This window comes from Macrobrachium rosenbergii, chromosome 36 (assembly GCF_040412425.1).
Source record: "Macrobrachium rosenbergii isolate ZJJX-2024 chromosome 36, ASM4041242v1, whole genome shotgun sequence".
Taxonomy (NCBI): domain Eukaryota; kingdom Metazoa; phylum Arthropoda; class Malacostraca; order Decapoda; family Palaemonidae; genus Macrobrachium; species Macrobrachium rosenbergii.
Window position 1 is genome coordinate 18,922,919 of NC_089776.1, and position 15,000 is coordinate 18,937,918.

The 15,000-nt window shown below is 38.3% G+C and overlaps 2 protein-coding genes across 2 annotated transcripts in view; one reads left to right on the forward strand and one right to left on the reverse strand.

Annotated features, from left to right (window-relative positions):
• Window positions 1–445: 445 nt before the first annotated feature.
• LOC136856485 (uncharacterized) lies at window positions 446–13,332 on the reverse strand. Its single transcript, XM_067134347.1, has 5 exons — window positions 13,220–13,332; window positions 12,334–12,443; window positions 5,271–5,415; window positions 1,290–1,430; window positions 446–1,085 (listed from the first exon to the last, which is right to left on the reverse strand). The coding sequence occupies exons 1-5, from the start codon at window positions 13,263–13,265 to the stop codon at window positions 991–993; spliced, it is 537 nt and encodes a 178-aa protein (XP_066990448.1). The 5' UTR covers window positions 13,266–13,332; the 3' UTR covers window positions 446–990.
• A 1,244-nt stretch (window positions 13,333–14,576) lies between these two features.
• Window positions 14,577–15,000, forward strand: part of LOC136856704 (SCAN domain-containing protein 3-like) — a 1,452-nt gene continuing 1,028 nt past the window's right edge. Inside the window, exon 1 of the mRNA XM_067134763.1 lies at window positions 14,577–15,000. This exon is cut by the window's right edge and continues 1,028 nt beyond it. Coding sequence (XP_066990864.1) covers window positions 14,577–15,000 — 424 coding nt within the window.

The window sequence follows — 15,000 nt, forward strand, 5'->3', positions numbered from 1 at the left end:
GAATTTTTGACGCAGTTTTGAATATTATTTTCGGGGGCAGATTATGGAGTGATTGGAGGGAGAAAGGATTTCTTTAATTTATAGAGCTCAAGTAGAGAAAGCAGGCTATGGATTGGATAAACTTTAGGGACGCTATATCGAGTTATTACAAAGTTATGGACGGTTTTGGGGTGGGCTTCTGTGAGAAACCCTCGATACCTAAAATGTATTCATAGCATGGGAGGCGATGGCCACCTTCATCAGCTAATATCAGTCTTAAGGACATCCATTACTTACTCAAGGGCAAGGCTTCCCCCGGAGACCTAAACTAGACTATCTTTCTATCGTCTAATTTCAAAGTTTTGCCATTTTTTTTATAAACTGGCTTTAGTATAAAATTTTAATAACAAAACAGATTTGTTAATCTTCACATGATTTTTTTATTTATTCATTCAGTTGCTAAAGATCGACAAACATGGAAAAATAAGCCTATAAGACTTGATGTCAGCGTGGTCACCAATGAAGCCAGGCCTACAAATCAAGCCTGGATGTACAACTAGGGACTGAGGATTTCGTCGGCGCCATGAAAGTACCGTTCTAGCTCGATTTTCCTTTCTTTTTTTTTTTTTTGCATGAGAAAATAAATGAATGAATTAGAATTATTGTAATCCATCATGGAAATGAAAGAAAAAATTAAAAAATAATTAAACAATGTAGAGGTCAATCTCTGCATTGATTTTAATGAAATAAATTTGTAGATTAACTGCAAGGCGTAACAAAGTATTGAGCAAACCTCTCCGGACACCAGTAACACATCCATCACAGGTTCGGTATTGAAGTTGAAAGATGAGGCTCTAAACAAGTAAATCAAATAATGTTCCTTTATTGAAAGCCTTATTCTGGTAATACAAAGCTCGCTGATATTTCAAGGAGTGTCAAGAGCACAGTTTCGTCTTCCAGTGTTAATGCGAATCTTGTTGCAGAGGAAAAGTCTAAATTTCCATGGTTGACCTATTCGCAAACAGTATACCAGTAGAGAATATTGACCGCGTTTGAGGTTCTTGCTGTTGACGTGAGCTGAGAATTCAGCTTCAACCAACATGTGTCTGCGAATGAAGACAACAGCGGGAAGGTTAAATGTAGATGAAACGATTTCCTACTTTTAGTGACATGTTGGCCAATTTGTTTTTTAAATGGTATTATTGCTAAAATCAAAACTAAGTACCCTTTTATACTGATCTTTAAAAGCATAACTTAAGTATTATCTATAATGTTTTCTGATGGAAACTTGATGAGAAATTTTTTCTCACCTACGTATTTTTTGCAGATCATCCCGATGCAGTTGTATGTCATGCACTGCTGCAAAGCTTCGTAGTAGGTTCCAGGGAGATTTGCATAAGCAGAATTCTGTCCCATAAAGTCTGTATCGTACATAATAACCATCTTACAAGCTGAAAGAAATAGAAAGATGGATTTTACCATAAAATTTTTACACTCACTAGATACCAGCCATCTGGTTCTTGGCAAGTATTACTGAGTGCAAACTACTAACTACAAAATTCCCACCTAAAGCCAATAAATACCCAATAAAATTTGAATCAGCACCTCTTGCTTGTGAGTTAATTATCTATCTTCGTTCTGGCTAGTGTTTTATGGACCGATGCCATTCTTATATATATATATATATATATATATATATATATATATATATATATATATATATATATATATATATATATATATATATATATATATATATATATATATATTATATATATATATTATATATATATATATATAATTACGGAGGCCAAGGGCAGATGGAGAGGCACACGAACAATCAACAGCATTTATTGTGGCCGACAGCGTTTCGCAATAATCCATTGCATTTTCAAGGCTGCAATGACACATATAACTTTGATTAATAAAAAAAGGGACGTCACCACATAAAATTATAGAGATAAAAAATAAAAAAAAATAAAAATAAAAATACTTTTCTTAAAATATCTTGAAAACAAACCTACCCAGTACATGGCTAATAAGTGAACAGAACAGCAGAGAAATTACAAAATAAACAAAGGTGTGGAAGGGAAGACGTCTGGGCATTTAACGAGGGAGCGAGTGCTTTAATGAAAATTGACTTTAAAGCTGCAAGCTCGTCCTCGTGTTGGGCCGAGGCTATTATTTCAAAGTTTCTCGTATCAATCTGCATTTTGCAGATTGCAGAGTGATTTCTTATATTTGATAATCCAGGCCTGGGCGATCCGCATCCCGTCCTGTAACTGACGACCTGATGACTACAGACACGGACTTTCAGTAGCCGTCTTGTACAAACAACGTGGGTTCATAGCTCTCACTTCGGACAAGTATATTTGTTAGATGTTAGAGACGGGCACAGTCGATCCTTAGATCTGAAAAGAGGCCCGAGCTTCAGAGGTTTTTTCGGAATAAGTTTACGGAAATGGCGATGGGTAGTCCACTCGGGCCCACGTTTGCTAACATAGAATTCCCGCTTTACTAATAAAAGATAGAAAAAAAATTCCCCCTTTACTTGCTGACTTTGCACATGACAATTTCACAGTTGATCCAAGTGCGCTCTTCCTTGTCCTAGAGCCCATCAATCCTTCTGTCAACTGCCCTACTTTCTAAAAGTCCTATCATAGACTTCCCCAGTATACTTAGTAGTGCTATGCCTCATAAATCTTACAGTAATCTCTATCATCCACTCATCAAAAACTTTGCCTCATCCAGACATGCCCAACAAACCCTGGTGGACAGCTAAATTGCATTTTCACCATTGTACTGCATCATCCCACTTGTAGTTCCATTAACTCCTGGTGTTTCTTTATTCTTGACCTCATAATTGTCCCCCTAATGACAGCTACTTCTACTCTAGCTACATTTACCATTTCTCTTCAGAACATTCAGTCCATCTACTTAGGACTGCACTGTCCTCAAAGAACTGCTTTCATTTTTTATCCTGAGATTCACTCTCTCATTAATCTCTCCATTTTCCTTTACCTTCCTTTAGAATAACCCACTAGCTTTAGAATCCTCGGTCACTTTCTCCAGCTTTTACGATTACATATAGTTTTTGCTCTCCCATTTTCCTCTAGCCTCCCTACCCATACTCACGTATTCTTGTACACGATCTTTTTCTTCTTTGTAGTTGCACTTCAAATAAGCTTTTCCTTCGCTTAACCTCTCACTTCTTCAACTAACTACTCAATGTTTTCAAGCAGTCTTCCCTGCTAATTCTATGATCCCACCCTGGAATTTTACACATTCTTCATACATTATTTAAAATTTCATTTCTTTTACTGTAGCCTATTTCTCCCTCATTTTCTCCATATTATTCTCAATTATCCTTACAGCTATATATTCATCCCCTCTTTTCCAGCTTTAACTTCATTCTACCCTAACTTTTGCATCAACATAACACCCATTACTTTACTCTTTCATCGACTCTGTACCAAAATATATCTTAGCAAATACTTTACATCATTATTTCCTCTTTTCAGTGTATAGTCTTGTTCTAAAAAATTTCTTTGGAAATCATGTATTTCCAATAACCTGGCCCTTTTCCAAAAATGTGCCCATAAAACTCTCTCATTCCTATTCTCTCCATCAAATCCATATCTTTGCCTGTAAATCACCTAGTTCAATCACTCTTTCATTCACCCCTAATCCAGTAATGCTTACATTGAAACTTAACCCCTAAAAATCTCATCACTCTCATTCCTCTCTAATCCTGGCCACAGAGACTGTTACAAATTTTTGTCTCCTGCCACTCTTATCAATTCAGCCCCGGACTAAGGTATTTCTACTCATGCACTCATCCTCAAAGTCTCCCTGATACAACACCTGTTACAGTTCATTAGCTCTACACCTTTCAGTCACTCTAAGGGACACTAAATCCGGCCTTTCCATTCCAAACGTACTGCTATTTCACCTTGGTCTCACTAGTACAAAACTGGCAACGTACTCTCTTTAAAATAAAATCAGCTGTCATGCACATTAAGAGTAGGGCGTTAGACTGTAAACTCCTTGCCCTTCTATCGTGTGAGGCAGTTAGAATGCCATTTACCCCTAGAGCTCCAAAGAAATAAAGACACTGAAGCTCCTCTGTAATTTTGATGTTTTTTCTCCAACCCAGTAGTCCACTTCCCTCAAATTTGGTACATTTTAACTACCCCTAAAACTATCGGCGCTTCTAGGGCACAGAATGACAGATTGTTCAGCTTAATGTCATTTATGAGATTTTCGTAACATATCACAATAGATAGTATTACTTGTCACGAGACTTCATGAAAAAATTATTAGAACTGCAGTGCATAGTACAATATACTGTAGGCGATAAACTCTGGTCCAGGAAAGTTACATTTGCATCAATTTAATGGCTTATGACAATAATTTGGGGACGAAAAATTGAGAAGTGCGTCATAAACAAATTTATAGGCTTCGCTATCTGGGTCGAATATTGCGCCATGTTACAAAGGCATGGCATGAAATACCGCGTGGTGTTGTTTCCTCAAGAAAGGGTTTTCATCGACTCGCTAATTGTCCACGACGCGTTAACAACAGGGACTGGTGAGCAAACACAGGAAGCAGTCACGTCTTGGAAAAGAGATATTTTTCAATATGTCTCACCATTATTGCATCTACCCATGACAATCCTATTTAATAATAATGAATGTTGTTATCTATGTCACTGACAAGCCCAGCTTACAAGGTTTATGGAAATACAACAGCCAAGTTATAGTACAAGCTGGAAAGTAACACTGGTGAACCAACACTGAAACGTGTGTTATTTTCCCATCATATTTCCAAGCACTATGCACAAGATTAAAATCTTAAATATAGGATATATGACTCTTCAACTTTCAGAAACGAGGAGAATTTATTATAACATAATTTGCTCAATTTCCTGAAACTTGAAGCAAATGGTGTTTAATAACTTGGGTGAGATTTTTCAATAAATTACTGTATGACAATTGAAGGCCCCTTTTAGCTGTAATATTGGCCCAACTTTAACATTTTAATGGGTTAGATTTGCATCGTATATATGATTTTTTAAATAAATGAAGCTGGCTGGAACCCTACATTACCTCTAAAACAAAAAGAGCCTCAAAACGCTTAACATTTTGAACTTTCATGAAAGCTGCTTCAAAATTATGTTGTTAGCTGTCACATACAGTTATACATTGAAGAGACGGAGGTATTCAATTAGGCAAAAGAAAGATTCATTCACGAAGGAAGAAGGTATCAGTAAGATAAAGACTGTTACTTACTCTTCCCTTCGTCGTGTCTCGCTTTGACCCACGGATGAGGCGAACAGGCAAAACTATCAATCGAGTAGTTGTACCTTTTGTAAACAGGCTGCTCGTACTGAACATAAATGCCGCCACTGGGACAGTAAAGACTTGCATTCTTAGGCTGCAGGATGGAAGAGAATTTTTTTTGGCTGTTTATCAATAATTGTGGAAATATTACAGGGCATTATTAATCCTTGGTGAGAAATACGTATGTCCAGCGTGGTATTCAGGTGGTCATACATAAAATTCTATGTTATTTCGTAGGAAATAAAACGAAAATAAAAATCATTGATTAAATGGAACATCTAAGATTTTTTAAACAGTTCAGTTACTGAATAACATTTAATTTTTTTCTATGTATGCACAGCATGTATGTATGTAGAACACGTGGATCCACATGTCATATAAAAATGAGTCAAATCCTATTAATAAAGTCACTTGTTTTCTAAAATCATGTGTATGACTTTCCTTTTGGTTTATCTATAGAGTAAAACCAGGCTGGCACATCACTATATATTTATGTACATATACATATACATACATACATACACACACACATCTATATATATATATATGTGTGTGTGTGTGTGTGTTTTTACAGATAGAGTATTCATAAAGAGAATATATATATATATATATATATATATATATATATATATATATATATATATATATATATATATTTATTTATTTATTTATTTATTTATTTACATATATATGTTATATAAATATGGTGAGCCAGCCAGGCTTAACTCTGTTGATAACCGAAAAGGAAAGTCATACACATGATTTTAGGAAACAAACGACTTCATTTATGGGACTGAATCCTTTTGATATGACAGGTGGATGGAAGCGTAATTACAGGTAGTCGACCGTGCACACAGTTATGACTTAGTAACGGACGAAGCGAGCGATGTAAAAGCACAAGAATGAAATTCCCTCGCATGATTCGCTGCCGAATCTGGCAACTAAACGTGGGTTTAGCAACAAAGCTTAGACACCTTACCTTACAAGCTGGGCTGACATACAGTATATAAAAAAAATCACTTTGAACGAGTAAACTTCAAGGTCAGCTAATTTAAAAAAACACATGAATGGAAAGAGAAAGATATGTAAATGCACATGGTAGAAAAAAAGTTCTAAAAAAATTTCTATCCATACAACAGGAAATTGAAAATAAATATTTCTAACCCAGCATAGGACCTCTTTGCTGAGACTAGAAAAAATACGAGCTAATTTTATTGATTTATAAATGTTCTTTCAAATATTTTCCTGCTTTATATTGTAAAATGAGAACTATAGTTAACAACTAAAAATATCAACATTCCCTGAGTAAATGGGGTAGGGGCCTTTGCATCAGAGGAAGCTTGTGATTGTTTCATAGCAAGATAAATCTGTTAGTACAAAGATGATCTGGGAAGTATTGAATCTTCATATCCTTCTATGATTGTATGCATGGGTGGTGGTTTCTGACTATTTTACAGTTTTAAAAGGACTTCTTTTAGTTGGCAGGAAAGGTCATCATAGTTCTCCAAGGTTATCTAAGTACATCCTGGGAAATGTTCATGATAGATCCATGTTGAAGCAAGCATGGCCAAAGGTCAACCCAGCCTGTCCACCACTTGGTACTACTTCATACAGGCGGTGTGCATTCCATCTCCCCTTGATTTGGTACCCAGGACAGCATGTTTGGTTCACCTGTCTTAGGACACAGGGGTGACTCTGAGTCTGGGATACATTCTGGACACATTTCACGATCCTCTGAGCAGGAGTAGGGCCAGGCTACTGTGTCTCTCACTACTTTGGTAGAGGATCCAATTTGTGGTACTGTGAATTCTGTTTTACCTGATGATCTCATGCCCATAGAATTTATGCAAGCTGAGTTGGAGAAGCAATATTGTGAAGCCACCGAGTCCAATCATGAGCACAATGGTCTTGGGGATGCAATCAGGAATACCCCTCAAACACCTTATGTCCTCCATCAAGCACACTTTGGGCTTTGCCCCTAAGTCTGCATTGTCCCTCCAGTTGCCTCAGCCATTGCTTGCACAAGGTGTTTTGGAGGGAGCAGATTCCCTGGTTCCTAGAATAGAAAGTTTCATATCATCTAATTGTTCTGTTAAGATTCTCCCGCAGCCCCTGCTGCTGACACAGCAATGGAAGTATTATGTTTATGACCTGCTGGAATAGCTTCATGCAGAAGTTAAGTATACCTTAGTTTAACCAGGCCACTGAGCTGATTAACAGCTCTCCTAGGGCTGACGCGAAGGATTATACTTATTTTACGTGGCTAAGAACCAATTGGTTACCTAACAATGGGACCTACAGTTTATTGTGGAATCCGAACCACATTATACCGAGATATAAATTTCTATCACCAGAAATAAATTCCTCTAATTCTTCATTGGCCGGCCGGAGAATCGAACGCAGGCCCAGCAAAGTGCTAGCCGAGAGCACTATCGACTCGTCCAACGAGGAACTGCTTCATGCAGAGGGGATTTATTTCTCGTCTTCTGAACTAGGAGCCATGGAGTTGATCAGCATCACATTATTCCAGGTTCCTTGATTGGCCTTGTGGCTTAACACAATTGCATGCTTTGTTTTTCCAGGAGTCTTCTCAGGGTAGAAGTCAAAGCTCTGAAGATTGCTGGTGTTGTGAGAATGTTGACCTTCCTGCCTCATCAGCATTCAAACTTGTGATATGGGGCTGTCTGTGGCCTGTTCCCAAGAAAGGTTATGGCGAAGAGCAATTTTGGGCTCAGGAATGCATCAACTCTGGTTTACTCCTTACTCTTTCCAAAGCGTAAGGTTTAGGTGATGGTGGAGAAAGGGTGGGGTACTAGCCAAGGCTTTTTGGCAACAGCCACACCTCTTACAAGCCCTGATTGTGTTTCCACCATTCTTGCTCCTCAAGGAAGGGTTAGAAGTTTTTCTAGCCCTGCAGGTCTTCCAACCAGAGGCTTCAGCTCCTAAGCAAACCATGATGAATAAGAGGAGAGGACCTTGATTCTCTCTCTCTCTCTCTCTCTCTCTCTCTCTCTCTCTCTCTCTCTCTCTCTCTCTCTCATTGCCACGAGTATTCAATACCTGTCATACCACCGGGCAATGTGGCAGTGACAAAGACAGAACTTTGAGTAGTTCCTGTCTTTTTTGGATGTCCATAGACTCTTTTCAAGGACATGTCCTCCCCTTCCTCACAGGTTGTTCCTCAAAATCAACCAAGTCTTTCTCTGCTTGGAGATACAGACAGTGCATCAGAATAACACACTGGAGGCTGAATATGGCTATTCCCAGGCATCTACAATCACTGACCCTTGGCGAAGTCAGGAAGAGGATGGAGAATATCAGTTATTAACTTTTCTCTAAATGAGTTTGTCCATCAAATTCCATTCACAACAGAACCCCAGGTTCAGAGTTGGCTTCTTTTAAAGTGGGAAAGTTTGTGTTTAAGATAACTGAAGAATGCATAATTTAAGATATCCAGTCATCAGAACTCTCAGAAACTGTACATACATGTTCAAAGTTGTTGGCTTTGGACTGTCGACTGTCTCACATAGGTTCATGTAAGTTTCACTCTGGATTTTTGCTTGGGCCCATACATTTGGGATCCATCAACAACAGCATATCAGTGATTGACTGATTCAGATATTCTTTGAATCAATTCTAGAATCAAGATTGCCCTCTCAACTTTTAATGATCCAATGATCATGATAAACAGGGAGAAACTTGATCTCTTATTCAAACTGTAGATGAACTATTTGGACGCATTAATTAATATGATCATGGTGACCTGCTCACCTATGCCAAATCATTCTCCATCACCTGTCATCTATGGAGAAACCTATTCACCATGAATGTATCCACCTATGTTCATTTCACTGATGCCTGAAGCAACACTGGTCATATGCTGTCGATCCTCCAACAACACCTCTTCTTTTTAACACAGAAGTGATGAATGATCTCATATGGTGGTTAGGCAACAGGGATCTCTTGAACTCCCCAGCAGAGGTGCATCTGTTCACAGATACATCGAAAGTGAGATAGGGTGCACACCTGAGCACCGCATTTGTCTTGGGTGTTTGGACTTGAGAAGATTCTTGCCTACACATCAAAATTCCCAAGATTAGCATAGCCCTTTAAGTACTAAAAGTAACTGATCGGACACTTGGTCATGTTGATGAGTAACAACACAACCATCACCATATATGTTAACAAGGGAAGACTGTCTCCTTCTCCCTCTACAGGCTGGAATGGAATGTGCACAAATGAGGAGTTCACCATGCCACTGAACATCACTGAGATACACCCCAGGTCATTGTAATGTACTGGCTGCTGAACTTAGTCACCATAGCAAGGTCATTTAGGTAGGAGACTGGGCTTCTTCCAGCTTCAAGAGAAGTCAGTCTCAATCCTGGAGCAATTGCATTTCAGAAGATGTTAGGAACAACCAGTTTTGTAGGTCCTGTTATGGACAGATCCTTAATGAACAGCCTCAGACCATCACCTATCAAGGTCCAGTTGGCTCCTGGTGGAGCTTGGGCAGCTAAACAACAGGTCATAAGGATGTAGAGTCTCAGCACTTGTGGAATGTCCCTCAGGTAGAAAGAGGTGAGGATGGTCTGTTGATACCATCAATTGCCCTCTGTACTTTTGACACAGAGCAGCTCTTGAATGCTAAGGAGGGAACAATGCACCTTGACTTCAGTAAGCTCTAGCCAAAGGTATAGAGTTGTTTTCTTCACCAGATGGCTTGTTTGCTCACTTGATGACCTCCCAAAACCAGAGGGAACCAGTGTTCTTGGATACAGCTGCATCCCATCTTGGTCATCATGTATAACAGGGCTTCTCGTTGTAGATTATACACATCCCCCCAACACTAAGGGCCATGAGAGAATTTCAAAGGCCATATGATGAAATAAAAAACAGGGGGTCATAGAAAGTTTTTAAGTTAAATTCATATACTTTTAATTACTACTTAATGATTGTTATTTGCATTGGGAATAGAAAACTTGCAAGGTCTTTTAAGTGTTAAATAATTTGTAAACTTTAAATTTTGGTAAATGTTGGCTAACCATCAAATTTCTGAATATCAAGACACACATACAGCCCACAATATATACCAAAGAAAATTTACTTAAGGTTTTTCCAAGCAGCTTCTCAGTATGGTCTATACATGGATTTCTAATTTTCATAATATAATTATTTGTGAATTTTATGAATAAAAGTTTCATCCTAAATATGGATTCCATTAATTTTTAGCTGAAATAGGAGTTTCAGGTCCATGGTTCAATCCAAACTACAACCATTGCTATCTCTGCTTCCCAAGATAGAGTAACCAAAGTTGGCTTGGAGAGGGCCACAGTTGTAAAAAAGTTGAGAAACTCTTATCTATAAAATCTAAAAGGCATATTATAGAAAAAGGCTCAGATGTCCCATCAGGGGCTGATAGGTTTTGCTAAGAACTCAGGAATGAATGAAAATGAGAAGAAACCTATTCCATTCAAGTGCTTCACAAAGTAGTAGCTACTATGCTATTCATTTACTTTCTTTGTGATGTCAAGGAATGCACAGAGATACTCCTCACAATAACATCTCTGCAGATCCCCCTTGAGCACATATGGCACCTGGGTGAGACAGTGGGCAATGAGTCACATACAACTCGTGAGGCCTGAGTTTACATGATGGGCAATGCTTCTGGAGACTCTTACCAAGGCATAGAGATTTAAGCCCCATAGAAAGAAGGCCTGTGAAAGAGCTGAGCAAAAACCCTTATAATAGAAACAGAGAGGAGCTTATCTTGGAGGTGGCTTGAAACTGCAATCTGCTGAATAGTTACTTTGGAGAGATACCACCCTGAGGACACCAACTTTGGAAGATGGTCCACTTTCCCTGAGAGACTTATGCCATAAATCTCATGATATGTGGTAGATTTTTCCATTGCAACTCTCCAAGAAAAGCCTGTCTCTCAATAGAGATGCGGGATAGTCTCCAATCATGTGTCTCCTAAAACCCGACAGACTGGAAACTCTTGGCATGGGAACAGCAAGAAATGACCAGGGTCACTTTGAGAATGTTAGTGACATGTACTTTGTTGACAGATCAGGAGGAAGGTAGAAAACTCTAAATGTTAAACTTGTTTCCACTGTATCACAAGTTATCTTTATTCTGTCAGCACTTTTTTCTGTCCGCCCTCAGACCTTCAAAACTACTGAGGCTAAAGAGCTGCAAATTGGTAAATTGATCATCCACCCTCTAATCATCAAACACCAAATTGCAGCCCTCTAGCCTCAGTAGTTTTTATTTTATTTAAGGTTAAAGTTAGACATAATCGTGCTTCAGGCAACAATATAGGATAGGCCACCAACGGGCCGTGGTTAAATTTTCAAGGGTCGTGGCTCATACAGCATTATACCGAGACCACCGGAAGATAGACCTATTTTCGGTGGCCTTGATTATACGATGTACAGAAAACTCGATTGCGCCGAAGCTTCTACGGCACATTTTTCACTAGTTTATAATTAACAATACTCAACAGAGAGATTCGTGCAGAACTGAATGGTGACCGGAGGAGAGACTATCCCTTATTTGCCGCTAGCCTATATTATGGGAGTTTTCCACTTTAATTTTCAAGTGCAATCTAATCACTTTACTGTACACTACATACGCAGACGTAACTAAAGTAGAATAGAATAAAATATAGAATTTAGGCCAAAGGGTGGAAAACCAGATGGAAGAAAGAGAATATGAACGGAGGTATAGTAAAAGGAATGAAAGAAGTTGCGGCTAGGTGCCAAAGAGACGCTTGAGTAATGCCTACAGTGCACCACGTGAGGTGCACTGACGGCACTACCCCCTACGGGATTAACTGCAGTAGAAATAGGTTTTTTGTTACATAGATAGACTAGGCTCTCTCCATATGATTTCGTGACCAAAGACAGTGTACTTGGTTTTAGGTTTTCCCAGTTCAAAACCTTGTGAGAAGTTTATCGATACACAGTTAGGTATGTTGAATCAACAGTAAAATTAAATTCCTACTCACTGGTCTTGGAGGCAAAAAGTTGTAGTAGTTCCATCCGGGAGCTGCAATCAACGTAGTGTCACTTGGTTTGTGGAAGGCTGTGTTCAGTATTTCACACTCCGTGCTTACTTCTGTGGGTAGATTGCCTTGAAAACTTGATTTGTCGTATGCCTAGTAAGCTTACTTTGTGTGCGCTAATAAACTCGTTTTGTAATTTGCTTCGTAAGGTTTCTACGGAGTACTATTTCAGATCAGATTTCAGATCTTACATCTTTTCTCTTTTAACGACTAATGAGCTTGAGCTGACAAATCCAAGAAAAGTTCATATTTTGCTGACAAATGGATGATCAAATACTACTTTCAAGTATGTTTTAAAAGTGACTCAGAAATGAAATCCCTTCCAGAGACACAGTCTTACAAATATCAACTAGTACTCCCTAGTTGGCAAACTGCCTTGTGATTTGACACATTGAAATTTGTGACTGGTCTACTCTAAGGCTTTTTCAAATTCACATGAAACATCAAATTTTACCGATTAACCCTGGACTTTCTTATATCATTATGTATTCTCACTTCTGGCAAACTATATTCTTGAGATTTGTGAGTCAAATGAAGTTGCAACTTTCTGATAAGTCTTAACACAGTTGTTTACATAATAACAATAGTCCAAACATGCTATCAAACAAAAGCAGTTTAGAAACAGATTATTTTCTCTTATGTAAAATGATATATAGTTATTCACCGTGAAAAATCTTGTGTAGATACTAGAGAACAGAAATCTTTAAATTGTTGTATATTTTATGCCTTTCTGAGAGCGCACAAATGTGTGCTTGAACTACCCATATCAGGGTGAAATATTTGCTATCCAACTACTTACCATCAAGAAAATAATCACCATCATACTTACGGTTGTGATTGAAAGAAACGCAGTCTTGCCTGGTGTGACACAACATCCCGCATGCTATTCTTGATATCTTCACAGAAACCAGCACTGATCCTGGTAAAGTGTAGCGATAGTCCTTCTCTAAGGAGGAGAAAGAAGCTTTGTTGCCCGTTACCTGTCCACACTAGGAAACATTGTTTGGAAACAAAGTTTGCAAACTGTTTGAAAACAGTTTCTTGGAAACTGTCTGTAAACAGTTTGGAAACCGTTTCCAAACACCTTGGAAACTGTTTGCAAACAATGTATCCTGTCCAGAGTGACCAGGGTTGCCAGATTGGCCATTTTATGGCCAAAATCGAGAAATTTGGCCTTTTTGAAACTCTTTTGGCCATTAAATTTTCCATTTGGCCATATTCGTAATCTGGCCATTTTTTGGCCATATTCTGAAGTTTTTACATAATTCATAACATTAATTTGCGATTTAATTATCTTTATTAACAACAATATGGCATTTTACTATATGTTAAATGTAAATAGGAAAGCAGTAAGAAAATGAAGTCTTTCACTGTGAATGTGAGCAATAACTTGATATTACATGTATGAGACGTGTATAAAACCAACCCAACTCCTGAACATGCTCGCAATCTTTGGTCTCGCGACCTCGCCCGCCCGCGAAATGCAGTGGTTATGTATACGTTGACGATTGATGACGCATATGAAAGCTGTGGTTCAATGTTTTAACAGCTGCGTGTGCCCCTAACATTTGTGGATTATTACTTGTGTTCAAGCAATTGAATATGCCGAAGTGGAAGGCTTCTTACGACAGTGATCGAAAATACAAGAAGGAATGGGAAAAGAAGTATGTGTGGTTGCAAAAAGCACCTGGAAATAGTGAGGATGCTTTCTGTAAAATCTGTCATTGCACAGTGAAAAGTAAACTTTACAATTTTGCTCAACATGAAACTTCCTCTAAGCACAAATCTAAGATAACCGGTTTGAATCAAAGTAATCTAGCATCATTTGTGGCAGTGACAAAGAAAGATACGGTGTCAGAAGAAGAGGTTAAAAAGGCAGAAATAAAACTGGCGGTGGCAGTTACTTGTCACTGTTCAGTAATGGCTATCGATCATTTGAGTGATGTGATTAAAGATCACGGGAAGGGAAGTGTTCTAGAACATACAAAACTGCATCGAACTAAGTGCACTCAGATTATAAAAAAAGTAGTCAGTGTAGCATTACAGGCAGATTTGAAAGAAGACATAAAGGACAAGAAATTTGTATTACTCATAGACGAATCAACAGATGTTGCAATGCAAAAGCACTTATGCATAGTGGTGAGATACTTCTCTGAAAATGTAGGCATCAAAACTGCTTTTTAGGCATGCTTTCTGTATCTTCAGCAACAACAGAATCTCTTTTTGAGTTACTAAAGATTAAGTTGCGTGAATATGATATGAACTTTGAAAATTGTATTGGATTTTCCAGTGATGGAGCTGCTTCTATGGTTGGGTCTAAAAATTCAGTTTGGACTCGAATCAAGGATGTTGCACCAAACTGCACACAAATGAAGTGTGTTTGTCATTCATTAGCTTTATGCATTCAACATGCTTTCGAAAAACTCCCATCTAGCCTTGGATTCCTCATAAGTGAGATACCACTTTGGTTCTCAAACAGTAACTTACGTAGAGAAGAATACAAATCTCTATTTGAGACATTAAATCCACATTCTGAAACTGAATGTAGGTACCAAGCACCATTGCCTTTTCAGAAGGCTTCTAAAACTAGGTGGCTTGTAAAAGGGAAGG

Bases quoted from the DNA above. Each gene is read 5' to 3' on its own strand.
- LOC136856485 (XM_067134347.1), bottom strand. From the start codon at position 13,265: ATGTTGTGTCACACCAGGCAAGACTGCGTTTCTTTCAATCACAACC. The intron at 5,416-12,333 runs GTGAGTAGGAAT...TCCATCCTGCAG, and splicing joins ACTTTTTGCCTCCAAGACCA to CCTAAGAATGCAAGTCTTTA. The intron at 1,086-1,289 runs GTGAGAAAAAAT...CTTCATTCGCAG, and splicing joins GATCTGCAAAAAATACGTAG to ACACATGTTGGTTGAAGCTG.